At 38.5% G+C, this 22,848-nt stretch overlaps 1 protein-coding gene across 2 annotated transcripts; it reads left to right on the forward strand.

The window, feature by feature from the left end:
- The first annotated feature begins 3,447 nt into the window (after positions 1-3,447).
- On the forward strand, positions 3,448-21,328 carry FBXO9 (F-box protein 9). 2 transcript variants are annotated; one of them, XM_010081140.1, is made up of 13 exons: positions 3,448-3,582; positions 4,576-4,734; positions 5,170-5,227; positions 8,129-8,228; positions 10,022-10,152; positions 12,888-13,002; positions 13,730-13,848; positions 14,138-14,228; positions 16,818-16,913; positions 17,695-17,788; positions 18,533-18,687; positions 19,968-20,116; positions 20,322-20,525. In XM_010081140.1, exons 2-12 carry the CDS (start codon positions 4,588-4,590, stop codon positions 20,074-20,076), a joined length of 1,215 nt encoding a protein of 404 aa, XP_010079442.1. In that variant the 5' UTR covers positions 3,448-3,582; positions 4,576-4,587; the 3' UTR covers positions 20,077-20,116; positions 20,322-20,525. The 2 variants fall into 2 exon arrangements, with proteins under 2 accessions (XP_010079442.1, XP_010079441.1); XM_010081139.1 differs by having other exon boundaries at positions 19,968-21,328.
- The last annotated feature ends 1,520 nt before the right edge of the window (positions 21,329-22,848 follow it).

Genomic DNA, 22,848 nt, shown 5'->3' on the forward strand with positions numbered 1-22,848 from the left:
GCCGGGCAGCGTTTCCGTGTGCCCCGGCCGGGGGGGACGCCCGTGGGGAGCGCGCCGGGATCCTGGCCGGGAGCCCGCGCAGGGTCACTGCGCCGCAAGGAGCCAGGGCCACCTTCTGCAGGGGACTGTGGGCTGGTGAGTGGGGCTGCTTGGTTCAGGACTGTCCGTAGAAACACCTGAAGAAGTCACGGTGTCATGACAGATGAGCGTGCCCTACCTTGCTCTTCCCTCGGAAAGCAGATGGCATACAGCCACTTGGTCATTTCAAGGGCTCTGGGCAGGGCATGCTGCTTATTTGGGTTTGTGATTTAACATATCAGAAACACTGTTTGATTCAGTATTGCTTTCCTGACTGCACCTCAATGCGGATTCAAGTATCCACGATGAGAACTTAATCATTCAAAGTTAAACCTTTTATATAATTCAGGGGCTCTTTAAACTCCATACCACTGTGATTAAAACTATTTTTGAACAAGTGGTATTGCTTCTACCACATCAACAGAAAAAATGGAGCAACTTCTTAATTTTCCTATAAAACTAAGAAGAACGTTAGCTGTCAGTCACTGTTTCACTATGTCATGCTTGCTTATCCCTTAGCTCTGTACGGTTCACGTGCAGTTCTGTTGAGCTGGTGACAGTCAACTTTGAGCTCTTTCTGATCTTTGTCTTGCTGAAACCTGAACTATTAAAGGATTTTGCAGACAGTTTAGTAAGTGATCCTTGTGCTCTGAGGAAATCGGCATGCAATTATTGATTGCAAAATGGTTAAAAGTAAGCAGATAAAGCTTATTTTGCATTTGGCAAATGTTTTCTAAAGCTTTGAAAACAAATCAGTTGACTTCTTTTTATGGATCACAGTCTAATTCAAATGTTGACTTTTGACATGTTGACCTTCTGGTGTCTTGACTGTCTGCCACTTTTCTTGTGGAATGTTTGGGCTCATCAGTACACGCTGAGGATGTGTCACTTTCAAGCAGGATAAAGTCTCTGTTCCTTGTGACAGCTGACTTGTAGCAAGAGGAAGGCCAACAGCATAAAGAGGAGCAGGTTAGATGTATCCATGAAGTAGTGCTTACAATACAATGTTCTTTGAACTTCAGAAACTATAGCTGCTATTTAAGGAGTGTCAGAGTTGCGTCAAGGACAGCCTGCTTTAGGTGTGGTCTCATGAGCTGTGTGTGCTAGTGAAGATCTCAACTTCACTGATACCCATGTGTATTCATTTGTTCTAACAAAACTACAGAGTTCCAGCAGATCAAATAAGTAGTGGAAAAGTTGTTAGTAGATGTTAATATGGCTAACTTCCAGTTAGCCATGCAGTAGCATTGCAAATGAATTGCTTTAGTGGTAAATGTAGAGAGGTGATGACTTACGCTGCCACTGCTGCCAGAAGGCAAACATTAGATACGAGAGATTTCAGATCACAGACGCTCTCAGTATAGAGGAGGTAATGAGGAAAGTGAAAACTTTGGTTGCAAGCAACTTGGTGATTTTTTTTGACAGCTTTTAGGCTGTGGACTAGGTCTTCACAGTGTGGTGTACTTTTTGTTTGGATCGAGAGCACGTTTGAGTTTTAAAGAGCATTGAATGGCTTTTGGAAGCAGTTGGTCCAGAACCATGACTGGCTGTGACTCAGAAATGAAGAAGTAGGCCAGTTGAACAGAGACGAGGAAAATCAGGGCTCTTGGACAGATTATTGAAACAAAAAGTTTGTGAACATGAGGTAAATTTCAACCAGCTTCATAACCTTCTAAATAATTTTAACTCTTACTCTTACATTAGTTTGTTTACAGACTTAATGAGTTAAAGGTTTTAATGGGCGTGCCTTTATGCACAGGAAGATAGTGTGTTGATTTAGTTTAGAAATTAGTAGTTTCTGCATTTTGCAGATCAAACCAGGCTTATTCTGTGCAGACGGAGAGCTGACTGGACATAATTGAGCTGCAAACCAGAAGCCCTGCACTCAGCACAGGCAGAGGTAGGCCTTATTTGTGTCAGACCAATGCCGTAATAATGCACTTACAGACATCCATTTCAGTGCTAGCTTGAACCTAGGCTATCTGTTTAGCCAGTGTAGACGTCATCCCTGGATGCTAAAATAATGTGGTGGTAGGACTGCTGTAACTCATAGGGCATAACTGCCTGCAGTCAAATTCTGGAATCAAAACCCATGACATTTCTAAGTTATTTACTCCTCATTCCAATTTAATGCTGCTGGTGCTTTGGAGCGTTCTGGTTTACCTGTTTTCTCCACTGAGAAATTAAAAATGTACAGCCTTAAAATCTGAGTGTAGAAACAGATGCAAAATCTATTTACTTTAACCAACCAACACTGTCTGCATTATGAACTGTAAGAGATAAATTGTTGGATACATCAGTGAGAACGTGTTTACAGATGACAAACCAGTACGTTCATGGTAGTTTGGGGAACCAGAGACAAGTGCTGCAGCTGGACTCCAGCAAGGATTAAAAGATTAAATGTTGCCTTCCCATCAGTTTTGACAGTATTCTGTAGTTTGATCATGAACTTCCAGATGCTATAAAAAATTTATAAATTTTCTGAATACAAGAATGCTTTGATTTCTGCACTTTGCTTGTGCTGGAACTAGAGATTTCTCAACACAGGCTCAGAAGAATCTCACTGACAGAACATCATTTGAGGTCTTTGAGCGCTATCTACAATAGGAAGGAGTGGGAATGGCAGATTTACCTTCCTGTCATCTAACTTTGCATTGTGTGCTTGCAGAACTGTAGATGTGAATTTCAGTGCAGAATGGTAGAAAAACTGGGATGCTTCCATAAATCTCAGTATATTTCACAGTGAGAGTTTATTTGCCTCTTTTTAAGTTTTGCTCTTAAACTATCTAACTCCTATGTAGAGCCCTGTTAAGTTTTAAGGTCTTATTTGTTTAACCTGACTCACAGCAGTACTGTAAGGAAAACCAGCTGTCAAGCACTCCTGCTAGCTTTTTACTTTGTAGTTTTTGAGGTTGCCCCTATTCCTTAATTTTTGTAAAGGTTTTATTGTTACTCAAAGCACTAGTCTTTTTGTGCTTTTGTAAATATTAAACTGGTTATCTTTACAACAAGAAGATAGTGATTGGATTGTAATTTCTTGTATGAAGCACCCTGCTGTTTAATACTGAAGCTTTGGTTCTGTGCTTTGACTTAGACACTGAGTGTGTTTATTCAGGTGTTCTATGACAGTGTACTGATGATGCACGTAAGCCTTCAAGTGATACACAACGAATCTGTGTTGGATTAATGTGACTGAAATGCAAAACCCAACTTCACTGGGTTAATAGGGAAGTGTAAACAATACCAGTAATTTTAAGATTATTTTTTATCCTCAGTTAAGATTGATTTGTGGGGTAGATGGGTAGGATGGGAAAAAGGGGAGTATGCTTAATTTTTTTTAATGTGTGTACATGCCAGTTGTGCTTTGTGAATGTGCTGTAGGGACTTATGCAGACTCTATAATCATGTCTGACTGCTCTCTACTAGGCAGAAGCTGAAGAAGATTGTCACTCTGATTTGGTAAGAACTGATGACAATGAAAGATCCGGTGAAGCAAATCTTCAGGTATGTCTCTCATGCTAGTGGCTTTGTACAAACGTAGTACAGCTGTCATTTAAGCTGCATTACTTATACTCATTCAGTTACCACACATTTGTTCATCTAACAAATGCTTCATCTATCTGCCCCTCCAAAAGTGAGATAGATACATTTTGCATTTTGTTCCAAGTGTCAAATTCAGCCTTCAGTTATCTGTGTAGGTGAAAAGAAAGTTTGTGTCAGATTTGGAATTTCTTTGAAATACTGTAGAAATCGGACAGCAGTTTCTGTATCGATCACATTCCAGTGTGTGTTGTCACTCTCTTCTGGAGCAGAAAGTTGATAAAAGCAGTCTAATAAAAAAGTGTGTTCTCTTATGATACTAGATTTCTGTGTAGTTGCTACCCAGAAGTCATGATGACTGCAAGAGACACGTAAAGTGTAACTTAAAAGATGCTAAAAAAATGCATGGCAGGAATTACAACTTGTTTCACAGAGCACAGTCCTTTCTTTTTAAAAGAGAAAGGAGCTTAAGGTCTTATTTGTATATTCTATAAATGACAGCCTTGATTGTCATAAAGCTTAGTATGCTTGTGTACAAAAAATTAGGTTTTCTAAATTTTAGTTTCAAGAGCTAATTGACTTCTTACTTAAGATAACTGCATAAACAAGAACAAAAACCATGTCTAGGAAGGATACCTTTCTATTGAGTCTTAGGTCATAACCGTAGTACTAACAACCACACCTTGAAACATCTGTTTTTCTTATGAGGTGAAGAGTCCAGATAAAAGCTCTTACGTTATCAAAAGAGATTGAACAAGTACTTGTGTGCTTTTTTTAAAATTTACTGTAAAACAGTTGCCTACTCTGTGTGCCTAAACTCACTTGAAACTATTTAAGACTTGGAAGTGTAAAGCATAATTTTGAAATTCTTTTTTGTGTTTGTACTTTATAATTTCTCCTCAGAAGATATACTGTCTGAATATGTGGTACTAAATCAGGATTAATTGGTTTTTTTAGGCAGAGCTCCAGATGTTCAGAGCTCAGTGGATGTTTGAGCTTGCCCCAGGTGTGAGCTCTAGTGGGTTGGAACCTCTGCCATGCAGAGCATCTTCAAGAGGACCTGCAGTAAAGTCTGTAGATGCCAGAGGAAAACAGGAGATAGCAAAAGAGGAAAAGGTACAAAAAATAGATGTATAATTTTGGGATTTTTTGAATGTGTGTTAGTATTGCAGTATAACTATCCTAAAAGCTAATGCTGAATTAAATATAAAAAAACCCCAGAGCTGATTAACCTGTTGTCTTCATACAAATGTCTCTCCATAAAGCTGCATCGATTTTTCTGGTTTTTGTGCTTGGCTTTGTGTCATCTTCCCAGTCTGCTTTCTGAAAGATCGTGGGTAAGGGGCAAGCATCAGGAACGTGGATGGTTTGTTGATTGGGAATTTCAGTTATGGCTTGTAGCACATGAATATGTCTTCTCACTCTATTTATTGAATTATTTTATTCATCTCCTTCATAGGGTATTATAGGTAAGATGAAAAATAACTCTTAAGTCGAGTGACTTGTATTTATAAGGAATTTAAGAAGTGTTCTGTGTAATTTATTCTGCAGGCAAAAGAACTTTTCCTAAAAGCAGTGGAAGAAGAACAAAATGGGGCCCTTTATGAAGGTAATATGGAAGTCTACAATGAATATCCTTACTGCAGAGGAATCTAACACTGATTTATGTGTAAGACTGCATGATGGCAGTGAACTTAAACTGCAGGCTAATAGTAATTCAAGAGCTCAATTATTTGGATAAGCAAACAAACTTTCTATAGAAGGAACGACCATATCTAAGGTTCTAAGGTTGCGGTGAAGCTAAAGTGAGATCAAGGAAAGAATTTCCAGCTTTCAGACAAAATTGCAGTATTTTTATATCACTGGATTGCTTCTTCATCTAGCATGCTTCTTTATATGACCTCTGTAACACAAAATAAGCAGAGTAATTAATCAAGGTAATATGCTGTATTTCCTGTGCTCACAGTTTTCTTCATTCCACTTTGAACAGAACTACTTAACCCATGGAATGTTTTGCTGTTTGGTGGTTTGATTTTTGGTTTTGCTTGGGTTTTTTGGTTGTTGGTTTTTTTTGGTTTTTTTTTTTTTTTTAACATGGCATGCTAGGATAACTTCTTTAAGAGTTCCTGAAGTGAATGTTTAAATATGATAGTCTTATTTTATGAGTTTGCCATAAATATTTAAGATGCTTAGCTTGCTTGCCCTCTTACTAAAAATGGAAATTCAGAGTTTTCTTCCTCATACTTAGTTTTCAGAATATGTAGAGTAAGAAGCCCATCCTAACTTCAAAGTCATGTAGGTCAATAGTGGAGATACCAGTTTTCTATTTCTTCCATGAAAAAAAAAAGCAACGCAGAAAGTGTGTGCCATCCTGCTCATCCACTAGAGGTGTTAGCCACCTTGGTTAAAGTGCAGGTGCAAAATAGGTCAAGGTACACAAAACTGAGAGTACTCTGGAAGCTCCTGAACTCAGCCAGCTGTTGAATACCGAATTTCTTCTCCACCATGAGACTTTTCCTTCCCTTGCCAGGGATTTCTGGTTGTTCCAGATCTCAAATGACCTGAGAGAAATATGAGTCCCTGGTAGGTAATAAACTTAGTTGGTTCAGTTTCAAATTTATTACGTTTTTATGGGGCAAAGTTACTTTAGGCTAAGGTATTTTGGTGTAGAATTAAATGTGCAGTAAAAAAAGATGTCAGAATCAAATCTGATAAATAATCTACCATTTAGGAAATTGTGCAGTAGATTGTGACGGTTCTTTCATGCCAACAGTTTCGAAGTAAATAAAAAAAAATATGTGAGGAAAGCAGTCTATTTAAGCATTGTGTGTATAAAATGAAAGCTCTAGCTTCGTCTGCTTGAGTGCACTCCTTTTGTGTTAAACATAGCAGCAGAGAAGTAGTAACATCTAACAGGATTGCATTCACAAAGGTGTTCTAGGCATCTGGATTACATGAGTATGAATCCATTCTTTCTCAGTTGAATTTTATCTGAGACTTAAAGAAACAAACCTACACTTTCTACGCGTACATCAATACGAAACCGTAGAGACAAAGTCCTACACCAGACACAGATGTATTACTGAGCACATGTTGGGACATCTATTTTCAGACCACACTTTCATCTGCTGACCCGTCCGTCCCAGGCCACCAGAATCCAAGTGGCATTTCAGCCTGCTTCTGAAATGTGCTGATACCTGATGTTTGTGAGACAGTTATGTGCAGCAGCTTGTTCATGTTGAAGTACAGTACCCACCTTACTGCAAGATTAAATGCTAAAGTTGAGACTGATCTCTGTTTAGTTGGCTGCTGGTATTCCTCTTCCTCACCAGTCAAAGGATACTACTTGTCAGTCACCGACCCTGATATGAACTCAAGGGAATAGGAACCCTTGCTTGCCCCAAAATCAGACTTCTCAGACTCATTAGTGTGTCAAATTCTGAGCTCCACACTTACAGATGTTTTACTTTGGGTTTTGTTTTTAAGGGTCCAAACTGGGGGAGAGTTGCCCTCTGATCTTGGTATCACCATGTGGCAATACAAAGAGACGTATAAATACATGTATTATCTTAATACTGATATTAAAGAAGACTGAGTGTACATACAATGAGTCCTCTTAAATTAAGAAGGATCCACAGAATTAACTCAGAAGAAAGATGTTCTGCAGCTTAAATAACAGTTCATTCCCACAGGGTGATTTTCATGGGCATATTTGTTTACTCAGTGTTTGTAGCATCTTTGGAGTGTTAAAGGCAGAAGTGCTTTCTCTGCGTGCTAAAAGAAACCTGATCTGTCAGTTTTACCTTCATGCCCCATGGTCTTGTATTTGTTATATAGCTTTCCAAAAAGGCTGCTTTCCTCCAGTCAGGTTCCTCACCCTCAGTGTTTTGAGTGGCTTGCTTCTATGCCTTCTGTAGTTTCCAGGGTTTTGGCACAGTAAAATTTACTTGGTTTGTGTTTGTTGTAGAACTTTTAAAATTACAACAATATTTTGTTGATCTTTCTCACTTTTATAATGTATGTCTGAATGACTGCCTCTACTGTACCAGGGATTTAAGGTACCTGCATCATCTTTCAAATTTTCTTTCACGTTCCTCATGGTCACTTATGAATATAATGCGTAAAATGTTTGCAGCTTGTTGAGAAAACTTTGTAAGTGCGGGGCAACAGACAAAAACAGGTCTGTGTAATATTCTAATGTAAAATTTTGTACTCCATAATTGAATTTGTAGTAGTTAACGTGAATCTGTAAAAGCTGAAGCACATCTGAGGGAGCTCTTTATTTTGAAAGAGTTCATGAAGTTTTTAGTTTTGAAAATAGGTGCTTAGCGTGCCTCTCTTCAGTATTGAATTTAAACCTAATCAGTGTAGACTAAATAAGATGTACTAGGCAAAGGTATTTTCCACCTTTTAGTGCTTTTGGCTGAAACTGTCTATCTGAAAAAATTCTTTGTGTTGATAAGCTGGTATAGGCATCAGATGTGTTTGAACATTAAACCTTTATTTTCAGCCATCAAGTTTTATCGTCTAGCCATGCAGCTTGTACCTGACATAGAGTTTAAGATCACCTATACACGGACCCCAGATGGTGATGGAGTTGTAAAGAGGTGGTAAGTATGAAAATGTACTGATTAAGTGCATAGGAGTACTAAAACCTGAATTTTGTTTCTAAAGCATATGAATATTCTACTGTGATATACAGTTCCAAGTCTCTTACCATTTGGAAAACTCATCTACCTTTATTTGAATAGACTGCTTCATAGAAAGTTTACAGATGCATTAGTCCAAGGAGGACTTTTCTATACTGTAGTTCAGAGAAGGCTTGTTTGGAGCTAATTAAATTCAAGCAGAGAGGGACCTAGGGGTGCTGGTCGACAGCTGGCTGAACATGAGCCAGCAGTGTGCCCAGGTGGCCAAGAAGGGCAATGGCATCCTGGCCTGCATCAGCAATAGTGTGGCCAGCAGGACTAGGGCAGGGATTGTGCCCCTGTACTGGGCACTGGTGAGGCCGCACCTTGAATCCTGTGTTCAGTTTTGGGCCCCTCCTCACAAGAAGGACATTGAGGTGCTGGAGCAGGTCCAGAGAAGGGCAACGAAGCTGGTGAAGGGTCTGGAGCACAGGTCTGATGAGGAGCGGCTGAGGGAGCTGGGGGTGTTTAGCCTGGAGAAAAGGTGGGTGTTGGTCTCTTTTTCACAAGTAACAAGTGACAGGACAAACAAAGATGGCCTCAAGTTGTGCCAAGGGAGGTTTAGATTAGAAAAAAATTCTGTACTCAAAGGGTTGTCAGGCATTGGACCAGGCTGGCCAGGGGAGTGGGTGAGTCACCTTCCCTGGAGGTATTTAAAAGATATGTAGATGTGGTGCTTAGAGACATGGTTTAGTGGTAGATTTGGCAGGGTTAGGTTAATGGTTAGACTCAATGATCTTAAAGGTCTTTTCCAGCCTAAGTTTTTCTATGATTCTATGAATTTTCATTCAGTTTTGTAAATGTTGCTCTGTTGTGCCCAGCACTATGTGACAGTGAGGGAAAACCAGCCAGCAGTCTTAATTGTTTAAATTATTATGATTTAAATTCATAGAGGTGTGTTTGTTCAAGAGATTCTAGTTGTGGTGTTTTTGCTTTCTGAATTACCGTTGTAGATGTTTCAGACAACCTCGGTGAGAAAAAACGAACTACCCAATTACATACATTTGAAAAACCAATTTACACTGTGGCCTGGGATTGGCCTTCATATTAATCAAAATAAAGGAAGGTATGTTCAGTGCAACATCTTGCTACTATAGTCTTAGTTATGACAGGCCCAAAACAGTTGTCTTCTCTATAATACTTTAAAACCAATCAGTAGGTCTATTAGTTGCTTGCTTATATTCTCAGCTCATTCTATTAAGCTTGCTTAGAGTAGAATTGAATAATATTAAACAGTAACTGGAAGATCTCTTAGCTAGCTTGTATACCAAGTCAAAAATCCTTAATTGTTTTCAATATCTTACATTGTGACAAGGAGTACAAAATACAACTTTAGGTCAATGATAATTTATTTCTAGCATACGAATTATCTTAGACAAAGTAAAAGATGATATTTGTCTTTTCATGGAGTCAAGCAATTCTTCAGTGACTTCACTAAAAACAGTGTACAGCAAACTCTCAAATCCAAAAAGAAACTGGAATTGGAATTAAAAGAAAAAAAAAAGTTGTTACTGTCAGATGGATTCCAGCAAAATCTAAATGAACCTGGTAAGATTACAGTAGTTGTTTTATTGTATGATGAAATGAGATTGCTTGAAAAACATACAGGAAACAACTATATTGAATGAAGGCTGACAGTGGATTGATGCCACAGGTAAGGATATCTGTTGGTATGTTTTGTCCATTATCGCAGTGTTGGCATTCCCCTTTTCTAGTGTTGAGGATAACAAGGAGGATGACAAAATGGCTGATCTCCTGTCGGACTTCCAGCAGCAGTTAACTCTTCAAGAGTCTTCAGTCAAACTTTGTCAGCCTGAGGTTGATGTCAGCCAGACCCATATCTCAGGTAATGAGTTAAGATACACCGTAAGAGTTCAGAGGCAGAATTTATAGAGCTGTTTCACTCCATTAAAACATTTATCTCCTTCATTCTAAAGTCACCTTTAAGTAAATGTACATAGTATCTATTTACTTTTATAGTTAGATGTGAAGGAAAAAAGATTGTCAGCTAGCTAAACAAATCTTTTTCACACAAGCTTTTCCATGTATTACTACTACTAAGTAGAATTTGTCAGGATCAGCGTCATACTTAAAAGTAGCAACTTCCAGGAACAGACTTGCTGAAGTAAGTGTATTCCAGTTTTCCTTCCAGTTAATGTTTGAAAAAGTGAAATGTGGGGTTTTTTTTGTTTTGGTTTGCAAATACTTATTACAATTCTGAAGTGTCTAAGAGACAATTGTTCTGTGAAGAATATGCATCTTTGCATTTCCTGGTTTTAGCTGATTCTGCATAAGATTTTTACAACAAATGTTTTCAGGCTCAGCAAGACTATATAACATAGCTAGAAATGCTTTTGAAAGTTAATGGTTTTCAGGGCTTCAGTTCTAGGACAGTCATTCTGAGACTTCCTTATGAAATCCAAATTGTAGAGAGTATATATAAGCTATGAACTGTCTTAAAATCAGATGCCTCTAAAGGATGTTTGTTTTGCATCACAAATTATCAGTTGCTCTTGGAAATCTTGGCCTGATCTCCTCTGTTCTGCTCAAGGAAGGAAAATAAATTGAAAATAAAGTGAAAACATAAAGAAAATGGGATTTTTTAAAAAAAAATATTTTAACAACCAACTGTGGCATTGTACACTTGGGAAAGCATCTTTTCTTTTTTTGCCAGTACAGTCAAGATGTTGTAGACATTACTATAAAATTATCTCTTTTGAGAAGCAACCTTCGTCTCTTTCTAGTTTTATATTCTGCCTTCGTGCCAGTCCTGTGTTACTGAGTCTTTTATAGCAGAATGGAGACTGTTAAAATCATGATATCTGCTTCAGAAGTTGTTAGGCTGAAAAGGATCCCTCTTGGTCATCACAGTAGTACAATTGACATTCATAATCTTAGAATACTGGTTAAGACTTAGTACAGGACAGAGTCAGACCTCTGCTATGTAACTGACATACTGAATATATGAACTTCCCCTCCCTAGTATGGGAGCAATTTTTCATAGTAGTTTTTTTTCTCCTTTTACACAAGTAAAGCTTAGGACCAAGATAGCATTCTTCACCAGAAATACTATAGTATTTTTCCTACAGGATGTGCCCAGTATCTGAAGCAAAGTGTCCTAGCAATCACTAGTTTACTAGAAACTTAGAAACATGGATGATAAAATAGATAATCAAAGGCTTTGGCTGACTGGTGACTATCGGAATGGAAGATGTATACCTGTTAGCACTAGTAAAATTTTTTTAAGCCTTTTTATCTCCCATTCTCCAAGGCACTAAGAGTTCGCATATGAAAGAGCTCATAAGTTGCCAGAGACTGTTTTGTACCTTGCAGCAATAATCTGCACAAGTTCTGTTTATACTGGAACATTAGTGGTTGCAAATACAGGCGATGTAGCAAATTTATGACTTCTCAATAATAAAACATAGAATTAAGTCAGATTCATGAAACGAGATGTGTGTTGAATACAGAAACTGGTGCCCAATGAGGTGTATGTACTTTTTGTCATGTAAGTATTCTGAAATGTGAAACTTAGATTTCATCAAATTTTGTAGCAAAACCAGTCTTGTTGTATTTGTGGAAGTGCAGCAATGCAGGTTTTTTTAAGAAGCATGTTTTTTCACTAAAGGTCATAATTCCATTAAATTATGGTCTCTACCACAGTATTTACAGCTAGTTAATATTTAATGTACCTTTGTGCCGCTTCTTCATTTGGTCTCAAAGCAGTACACGAGTAAAATCATCAAGTCTTAAGTGCATGTGATGTTCAAGCCATGGGCTCTGGAAAGCAGCAGTAGTTGCAAATAAATAAAGTGTAATTCCTGATGGTATAAGATTAGTAAACAAGATTATACCCAACTAGAACAACCGAGAGAACTTAGGGAGGCAGAAAGTTATTAGAAAGAATTTTGGCTTAATTTCCTAGGACTTTCTCACTGAACTTTTAATGCCAGAAAAACTATGATGTGATCTTGTGGTGCTTTGGTGAGGATTCTGTCATTATCTTGTATTACATCAGAAAAAATGTTTCAACACAACAATGCTGTGTGATACCATTTTCAGTCACTAGACCTGTACCACAAAATACAGAGTGGTATCATACCAGTTTCATAGTGGATAGGTTGTTCTTAGGACCTCCTATCCGATACTGAACCTGACCTGAGCTTATTTAGCTCGTCATGCAAAAGCAGTGTATGCTTTGAGGCAATGTTATGCACTAGGTCAGTTTGAAGAAAATACTGCTTTCAGGCACTGTGGATGTGCAGTGTATATGTGGAATTCTTGGTTTAACACCTTACAGTTGTGGATATTTGTAGTCTAAAACTATGTTTTATCCTATCATCTTATCGTAATGCACTTTCAGGTATTGATTTTTGTTCTTTCGTTATGTGACTTTTTTCTAATGTGTAGTGACTTTAAAAATTATGGATAATTTTTTTGTTCCCTGGCATCTGGCTACAGTGTGAAAAAGTAGGATTTTTTATGGAAAGTCATAACTTCAGTAATGGTCAAACCTGGAATTATAGACAACCTATTGATTTACAGGTTACCATCTAACAAGGATTTATTTTCTCTTTGCAGTGTTGCCTATGGAAGTACTAATGTACATTTTCCGGTGGGTGGTTTCGAGTGACTTGGACCTAAGATCATTAGAGCAATTGTCTCTTGTTTGTCGAGGATTTTACATTTGCGCCAGGTATTGTCGATAAGTTATATAGAGTGAAGCTTCTATCTGCTCTAAGGAAGAAAAAAGAGGTTTTTTTTTTATGCTCAAGCATATGTAAACAGTATGTAGAGATGGCTAATAATTCCATAGAGGAAAATCGTCAGTGTTGGAAAAGTGAGAGGGTTTGTTTTTTTGTGGTTTTTTGTTTTGTGGGTTTTTGGGGGTTTTTTTAGCTTTTAGGCTGCTAAATTGTACATGTAGGACTATGTCCTGCTTTTTCTTCACGTGGCAATTTTAATGTTACGGTCCTCCCAGTGCCAATCAGCTTTTGAATACATCAGTAAATGGTATGTTAGATAGATGACTTCACTATAATAAAAAATATTGCTGGAAGCCTTTCTTGCTCTACCATGTCTGCAAGTCAAGAGTTGTGAGGTCTCCGACACAGTGTCTGTTGTGTCATCATCCTCATATGGCCATGCAGAGAAGTGCCAGGCTGCTGCAATGTTGTTGTTCTGTACTTGGCTGAAAATGGCAATGTGTTCTTGAATTTCACTGTGAGGAGGAAGTGGCTTTCAAATGCTCCAGGATTAAGTAAATTAGTCAATGATTTTGAATTACGAGCTATTGTTGTTGAAGAAAGTTTCTTTCAGTTGCATCCAAACTAAATAATAGAGTGTGTTACTTTGATATGTAAAAGCTAAACAAGGTTTGCAGGAGGGTTATGGGGTTTGCTTTTTTTCCTCATTTTTACTAGAGATCCCGAAATCTGGCATCAAGTGTGTTTGAAAATATGGGGCAGGAGCTGCAATAAACTTGTTCCATATGCCTCTTGGAGGGAAATGTTTTTGGAAAGGCCTCGTGTTCGATTTGATGGTAAGGTCTGCTTCTGGAAATAGTTTTGGTTTTTTTACTGCATGTAACTGTGACAGAAGCGGTGGTTGTGATGTTTATGTCGTTGTTAGACTTAATCTGAATTTGTTTGGACATTTGAGTGCGTAGCATATCTATAAATATAGAGAAGGGAAGCGTGTAAGGGATGAAAATAAAAACTTTCATGTATTTTAGTAACAAAAGTAAACTCTCACAAATCATAGATTATTGCTTTTTTATTTTAAATATATTATGTACTTAATTTTTATTTGTATATCTTCCTTTCCTGCAGGTGTATATATCAGCAAGACAAAATACATACGTCAAGGAGAACAATCTCTTGATGGTTTCTATAGAGCATGGCACCAAGTGGAATATTACAGGTAGAACTGTAGTACAATGAGTGAGTGAAATGTTTCTCTCTCTTAAGTTCTTTAAATCCAGCCCTTCATATCACAAACATTAATCATTCTGTAAAAATCAATGGAACTACTACAGCGTGTAAAGCTATGTATATTTTTTGAGAATAGGTCTTAAGAAATAGGATTTATTATGATAATTAAGAAATAGGATTTATTATGGTAATTAGAGATGGGCTTAGAAACACATTTCATCCTCAGTTACACCACTTCATGTGGATACGGTAGCCACATCCACAAATTTCTTTGCCCAAATCACTTCTAATTTACATTTCTGATATAACAATTGCTTTCAGCAAAGGGAAATGCAGGGCTATGATCTTATTGGCATCACATGGTGGGATGGCTCCTACGACTGAAGTGTTGGAATGGAAGGAGACAGGCTCTTCAGGAAGGACCAGCAGGGGAGATGAGGAGGGGGTGCCCTCCTTGGTGTCAATAACCAGCTGGAGTGCCCGGAGCGCTGCCTGGGGATGGATGAGGAGCTGATCAAGAGCTTATGGGCCAGGATTAAAGGGAGGGCAGGGACAGGGGACATTATAGTGGGGGTCTGTTGCAGGCCATCTGACCAGAAAGACCAAGCGGATGAGGCCCTCTACAGACAGATAGGAGCAGCCTGACACTCACAAAGCCTGGTCCTCATGGGGGACTTCAGTGACCCTGATATCTCTTGGAGGGGCAACACAGCAGGGCATAAGCAAGCCAGGAGGTTCCTAGAATGTGTTGTTGGTTACTTCCTTCTCCAAGTGATAGAGGAGCCAACGAGAAGTGCTGTGCTGGACCTCTAAATTGGAGAGACATGGATTTGATGGATGGACCACTTGGTGGATAAGGAATGGGCTATGTAGTTGCACTCAGAGTTGTGGTCAATGGCTGGATGTCCAAGTGGAGACCGGTGACAAGTGGTGTTCTGCAGGGGTTGGTACTGGGACCAGTGTTGCTTAGCATCTTTGTCAGAGGCGTGGACTCAGAGACTGAGTGCACCCTCAGCAAGTGTGCCAATGACACCAAGCTGTGAGGTGTGGTGGACACGCTGGAGGGAAGTGATGCCATCCAGAGAGACCTTGACAGGCTTGAGAGGTGGGCCTGTGCAAACCTCATGAAGTTCAACAAGGCCAAGTGCAAGATCCTGCACATGGGTCAGGGCAATCCCAAGCACAAATACAGGCTGGGAGGAGAGTGGATTGAGAGCAGCCCTGAAGAGAAGGACTTGGGGGTGTTGGTTGATGCTTAACATAAGCTGGCAGTGTGCACTTGCAATCCAGAAAGTGAACCGTGTCCTGGGCTGCATCAAAAGAAGTGTGAATAGCAGGTCAAGGGAGGTGATTCTCCCCCTCTACTCTGCCTTTATGAGACCTCACCTGGAGTACTGCATCCAGCTCTGGAGTCCTCAGCACAGGAAGGACATGGACCTGTTGGAGCAAGTCCCAAGGAGGGCCACGAAGATGATCAGAGGGCTTGAGCACCTCCCCTATGAGGACAGGCTGAGAGAGTTGGGGTTGTTCAGCCTGGAGAAGAGAAGGCTCTGGGGGGACCTTAGAGCAGCCACCCAGTACCTAAAGGGGGCTACAGGAGAGATGGGGAGGGACTCTTGACTCTTGATCAGGGAGTGTAGCGATAGGACAGGGGGTAAGGGTTTTAAGCTGAAAGAGGGTAGATTTAGATTAGGTATTAGGAAGGCATTTTTTCACTGTGAGGGTGGTGAGGCACTGGAACGGGTTGCCCAGGGAAGTTGTAGATGCCCCATCCCTGGAGGGGTTCAAGGCCAGGCTGGATGAGGCTTTGAGCAACCTGGGCTAGTGGAGGGTGTCCCTGCCCATGGCAGGGGGGTTGGAACTAGATGATCTTTAAGGTCCCTTCCAACCCAAACCATTCTGTGATTCTGTGAAAACAAGTGATTATACAAGAAGTGTCTTTTAACTTATTTGTAACCAATTTTAAATAATCAAGAGGCTGGGCTTTCTCAACTTGCTGTAAATACCTTGCCATTTGTTTCCTCAGCCTGTTTTTCTGCTGTTCTTCATCTTGCTGTTCTTAGCATTTGTTGTTCTGTTTTGCTGTCTCTTCTGAGGCTGGAAACTTAATAGAAATCATTGAATCTAATGGCTATTTCTGTGGTCTCACAAACATTGTCACCATATCCAAGTACTGTAAAAACTGATCAGATCCCAAAACCTGAGAAAGTCCATTGTCCATTCTGTACCGATACTGTAATTAAGGTTTTGTTACATTTGTTTCAATTGGTACTAGGAATGGAGAAAATTACTGGAGGTCAGTTTTGATTCCAGGGTGGCCCTCTTGCTTTGATTAGAGATGCCAAAACTCTTGAACTTCTGTCCGCTTTCATAACTCTTCATAAGTTGATTTTCAAAACTCTCTTTTGGTTTCTGATCTATTTTTCTGTTATATCATGCGTGAAGAAATGTGTTTTCAAATCCTGTTGCCTATTAAGTTTTATATCCTTCTGGGAAACATCCTGTGATTTAACAAAAACCTCACAACAGAAAAAGGATATGTTTTCCAGGTTTGTTCTGTGTAATTATATTTTTGCAGGTATTTGAGATTCTTTCCAGATGGTCAAGTTATGATGCTGACAACTCCTGAAGATCCTCAATCTATTGTTCCTCGCTTACGGACTAAAAATACAAGGTTATTGAAATAAAATATTTGACCCTACAGTTTTCATGTTTCTTTTACCTGCCAATTTCTGTTTACATTTGTCTCCAATTCCATATCCTGGCTTAGCAAAACAAGAGTAAAATACAATGTTATTTATATTGTGTTATAGATGTTTACAGTTCTCTTCTGAGAACTACAAAAAATTTGGTCCTTATGCAAAGATGTCTTTCATTTTAAGGTCCTGATATTGTGATTAGATTTCCTTTGAAGGTTATGTGATTTTAAACTTTGAAAGGAAGTAGATGGAAGAATACATGCTATTAGCTTGGTGGTTTTAGAATCCTTTTAAAGTTACTATTTTGGTTTTGACTGCCTTCTCACACTTCCTTGAGTGTTTGAAGGAAAGTGAAGATTTTGGTGGGATATGACTAAATTATGGCTTGTTTTCTTTTTGATGTTTGCACAACCTTGTTGAAAACATAGAAAGTTGTTTGTGATTTCACAACAGGTTTGAGCTGTTCGCCAGAAGTCTGAAAATATTTAGCAGCAGGCTAGGTAGAACTGACTAACTTATCTTTACTGTCCTATCTGGGAAAATTAAAAGCAACCTTACAAACTGTTTCATTTCATATCATCAATGAGCCTGGTACTTTACTAAATGGAAATAAAAAATAGTTTCCTTGATTATAACATGCGGTCTTCTACAAATTCTTCTACAAATATTCTACAAATACAATTTGCAAGTATGTCACTGTTTTGAGACAGAGAATATTTTTATGTCCTTGACACTATCCTCCTTTCAACCTTCCAGAACGGATGCAATCTTGCTTGGCCATTATCGCCTTTCCCAGGAAACCGACAATCAAACCAAAGTATTTGCTGTAATAATGAAGAAAAAGGAAGAGGTAAGTAGCAAATAGAATAGAGGAAAAATAGATTAAGGAGTGGGCTTTCTTATAAGTTTTTTCTCAGACTGGGTATTTTAAGGCACTGGAAGATGTGCATTGCACCAGAGGATTAAAAAATGAATTTAATTTTTTAAATGGTTTAAAAAATAAAATATAAATAAGATGGTGATTTATCTTTTTTTCCCAAATCTGTAGTAATTTTTTATTGAGACAGATAAATATCTGGTTCGCATTTTACCAGTGGTTCTTCCCCTTAGGCTTAAGTGCCATGTGTGGTGCTATGAGGTAGTTTGTTAACATTGTTAACAAACAGAAGGGATGGATGAAGAGATCATTCTCTGAGATCAGTTTTGACTGTGTGCAATTATGTTCCAGAGCATTTAATGAGACTAAATAAGGAGTATCCGTTCATTGAACTCTGAATGATTTGGTCAACTTATTTAGATCACAAGATTTTCTGATTAACAAAGTGTTGGTCAAGAGAAACTTGAGAAGAGTTGAAGGTGTTACATTACTTTAGGGTGAGTTTGCATAGTTTGTGTGGTGGCCTCCACGCTTAACTTACTTTCTGTGAAAAATTCTATAATTAACATCTACATTGATGTATTTTTAAGGAATACCAGTACTTGCTTTTAAGTATGAGAGTTCAATAATCTGTCCCCACAGTTAGTTAGTCCTCAGGATAAATAGTTGCACAATGTGTTCTTTGTAGGTCATAAAACTTCTTTTCTCTTTGGGCAGAAACCAATTGACTACCACAAGTACAGGTATTTCCGCCGTGTTCCTGTGCAAGAAACAGATCACAGCTTTCATGTAGGACTGCAGTTGTGCTCCAGTGGGCGCCAGAGGTTCAACAAACTTGTCTGGGTACATCATTCTTGTCACATAACTTACAAGTAAGTAAATGGAGAATAAGATCAAAGAAGGATACCTAACTATAGAAACACAGGTGGCATTAATTTGTCCAGTACTAAGTACAGAAGGTGTAAAGACTGTGAGACTTATGAAGCTTTAATAAAATGTCCTGAAAACAGTAACTGGTCTTGATTTGATATATCATAATGAACTTTTACTTTAAGAAGTCCCCAGATTTTAGTAACTTTTTATAATGGTATGGGAAGGATCCTAAGTAGTAGAACTGCATTATTTTAGCCAATTAAAGGATATATGCACAGTGTTTGAATGATTTCAGAACTGAATCAGGGTTAAATGACTTTGTGCAGTGCTAGTAAAAGGGTGTGGAAAACATGTATTCATTAAGGTAAATTTCCTTTCCTCTCTGGATGTGCAAGCTAGAAATGCCTATGCCCGTCATGTGAGAACTGTAACGCTTACAAACTGTATAATCCAGCAGTGCAAAAACATGGGCATGTGAGCAGCAGTTCTGATCACTAACCAAGAAAGAGCCATGGCTGCCGTTCTAGCACCCGACACTCTAAATTACTGGCAAGTTGGCTGTCCAGATAGTTGATGTTGGCATTTAGGGTGGATTTAGGCCTTGTCTTCCCGTCTTCTTAATCTCTGTATTCAGTTTTTTTTATAGGGACATAGCTCAGCTATTGAGCTGTAAGTGTATAAAATCTAGGAAGCAAACTCCTGGTGGTTGGGCGTATAGGTAATTTCTATAAACAAATTGCTTTTATAAAAACAAGTATTTTTATACCTAATTTATGAAGAAGTGGCAACCTTATGCTCAGGTTCTGCTGTAGCTCTCAATATGGTGGTGTCCTTTTGAAACTAGAATAAAGGTGAGTATAAAACACAACTAGGAGGACATACGCTTTTTATTTCTGATGTTCAGAAATGCTTGAATTTCTTCTTAAAGTTTTAGTTGTCACTCTGTATGCTGAATTCAGGGTTTTAAGTGAAACAAATGAAAGGGGATTTTTTACTTCAGTAATACGGTGACTTGGCTGACATCCTGAGCTGTTTCAAATCTTGGAGCTAATAATAAGAATGGAAGGGGAAAGTGGTTTCTTTGATATTAAAATAGAAGTGTGTTCTCTATAGTGTGATTTGACCAACGTTCAAATGCTTTCAGAATGAGGCAGTATGAAAGATACTCACATTCCAGCTGTAGTTTGGTGCACACACTGTACTGTGGAACATGATTGTGTTATCGAGGGACTTAAATAGCAACTTGTGTCTAATTTAACTTTTACAATACTCTTTACAGATCGACTGGTGAGACAGCTGTTACTGCTTTCGACATTGACAAAATGTACACCCCTTTGTTTTTTGCACGAGTGAAGAGTTTTACTGCATTTTCAGAAAAGCCGCTCTAAGAAACACCTTTTCCTCTCACAACTCTTGCATGAAAAAAAGGTTGTAGCTAATGAGCACTGAAGTTATAACTGTGTATATATTTGGAACATTTTAAAATTCTGGGGAGTTTTTTGAAGGCAGTATGTTCTATTTGATTATGAATGGCTGGGGTTTTGTTTTGAGATCAAGCTTATGAGTATTAAAACACCTTTACTTTGTGACAAGAATTTGATAACAAAGTTTGTTTATTTTTTTTTTTAAACAGATTTTATAAATCAGACTGCTTAAAATGTGGGTCTTTGTCTGTCTGGACACTAGTTTGTCCAAAAGGAATTGTTATAGGAAAAGCTCACTGTCCGTGGGACAGTGTGTGTGGTCTCTGGTGAAGACTTGAAATGTGAAGGGGAGAAAGTTGTCCTACATCTGTTAAACTGTGTGACTTAAAAGAACTTCAAATAAATGTTTTCTTTAAATTAAACTTATTTTGTTTGCCTTTAAGATCTGGCATTTTGTCAACATCAACCCTAAGAAAAAACAAATCAAAAGCAAGCAAGCACGAAGTATAAAATTTAACCACAGAGGTACATCCCTACCAGTGCAGTGATGTCAGTTGGTCATGTAATTTAATCTTGATAGAAGTTCAGTGCAGCCTGTCCTCTCAACAGGATGGGCATGAAGGGTGGTGAGTTGTTCTCTTGTGCAGTAGGATGAGTTTGCAGGGGACATGGCTCTGCTTGCGAAGTGTCACAGTGCAATGGTGAAATGCTGGTGTGTACCGCTTGTGCACTGGCCAGGTCTGAATGGACAGGGCTCACTTCAATGTGATTGTAATGCATTAAAGTCCTTCATCTAACCTTGCTACAGATGCTGTAAATCCTTTGAGCATTTGTTGTACTAAGATAAATTTTGAGGCTGCTGTAGATGTTCAGGTGCTGTGTATTGCTAATCATGAAGTGTACCTTGAGGTTTGGTGCAGGTACTGTACGCTGCTTCTCCTGCATATATTGCTTGGGGGTGTAGTGCAGACACTGTAATGCCGCTTATTATATATGTATCTTGGATTCTGAAAGAACTGAAGCTTTTTAGTGTAGTTTTTTAAAGCCATTTTGCATAATTTACCTTGGAGCATCTCATTTCAAAATACTGACCTGGACTTGAGGACTAAAATGTGAAAGCTGTGGAAAGAACTATACTTGTTCCATAATTTATGAAGTGTATCTTTGCAAGGAGCTACATGATTAAAAATGCATCAATAAATCATGATTTTGAACATGCAATCCCTTGCGATTTCTTATTTTGCCAAGAAATCATTATTTTCATACAGTTAAAGATTATTAGTTAGGAGTTACCATGCATAAACTACACATGCTAGGCAAGACTGACAGGTAGAATTAACCTCTTAATGACTTTTTGGTATGCTACTTACAATTTATCTGAGAAAAGTAGAGAAGCTTTCAGGTACGTGAAAAAGTCGAGCTAGTTTTGTCTTTCAGAATGGTTTATCAGCAGATACTATTACCTGCAACTATTAAAATAGTACTTGTTTCCACAAAGAAATGGGTGACTAGTTGCTTGTCCTTCATTCTATCTAGGGATTTTCGATAGTCCAAGGCTTTAATTGCCAGAGGCTCTATGTTCTTATAATTCAGTTTTATTGTCCTTTTAATTATCATATAAAGACAGTCGGTGTAACTAGTTTAGTGCTGGGAAATTGTCCTTTACTAATTAAATTAGTAACTTGAATGAATAAGGTGTACACCTGTGCAGTCCTTTTTCCCAAGAGTTTATTGGATGAGTTGAGACAAGTTCACTTAAAAAATGGAAGGAGAGCTACAAGAGGTGACAGAAACATGGTTCTCAGAGATGTACATCTCTTTTACGCATTGGGTAAAAGACACCAGAGTGGACAGTTGTGTGGAGAGAAGATGCTCAGATGATCAAATGCTATGCTGATTTGACTCAGTCTAATTGGAGATCAGCACCAGGTAAACCTTTGTGTGTAGTGGTGGGCTGTGGCTGGGGGGAGGAAGCAGAGGCAGTGTGATTCAGTGCTCTGAGCAAAGGACCAGCAGTAGACAATTTCCAACTGCTGAGTTCAGCTCCTCATTCACTGGTGGGCTTTGTGTGGGTGGTGGGGGAGGAAGCAGTGGCAGTGTGATTCAGTGCTCTGAGCAAAGGACCAGCAGTAGACAATTTCCAACTGCTGAGTTCAGCTCCTCATTCACTCAGTACCTGTGAGCGAGGCTGGTCAGAATTTCAAAAACGTGATGTTTGCACAAGGTTTTTGTTTAAAGAAGGAAAACAGTAGAGTCTGTTGTGATTTTTTTTTTTAGTCCGAGAAAATTCCCCTGGAATCTGTGCCAGTGTATTTGGAAACTTGTCGACAGTAAAATGTCTGAACTATTGAGGTGCTTTTCCATTTTGTCTTTTCTGCTGTCCAAGATAAGAAAAATATAAAGCTTATATACATTTGCAAAACAGTTTGTATTTCAGAAATTTGTTACATACTTTATTTAGTATTAATAGCACTTGTAATCAAAGGCTTCCATTTGATAGTTTGGATTCAAGTTTTTGTCCTTTACACTAAGACTAGCAGCTTTCTTAGTAAAATGACTTGCATAATTGGAACAGTTAGTGCTTTTCATTACCTCTGTCTTGTCCAGAGTATAGTTCCTGAGTCCTTAAAATAATTTTTAAAACCACAAGTCCTAGATAATGTTGGCTGAAATAAAGGATTTGGAAGAAAAACTAGAGTCTGTTACTTAACGGAACTTTTTGGGATATATAAAAAT

This window comes from Pterocles gutturalis, unplaced genomic scaffold (assembly GCF_000699245.1).
Source record: "Pterocles gutturalis isolate BGI_N339 unplaced genomic scaffold, ASM69924v1 scaffold7949, whole genome shotgun sequence".
NCBI classification, from domain to species: domain Eukaryota; kingdom Metazoa; phylum Chordata; class Aves; order Pterocliformes; family Pteroclidae; genus Pterocles; species Pterocles gutturalis.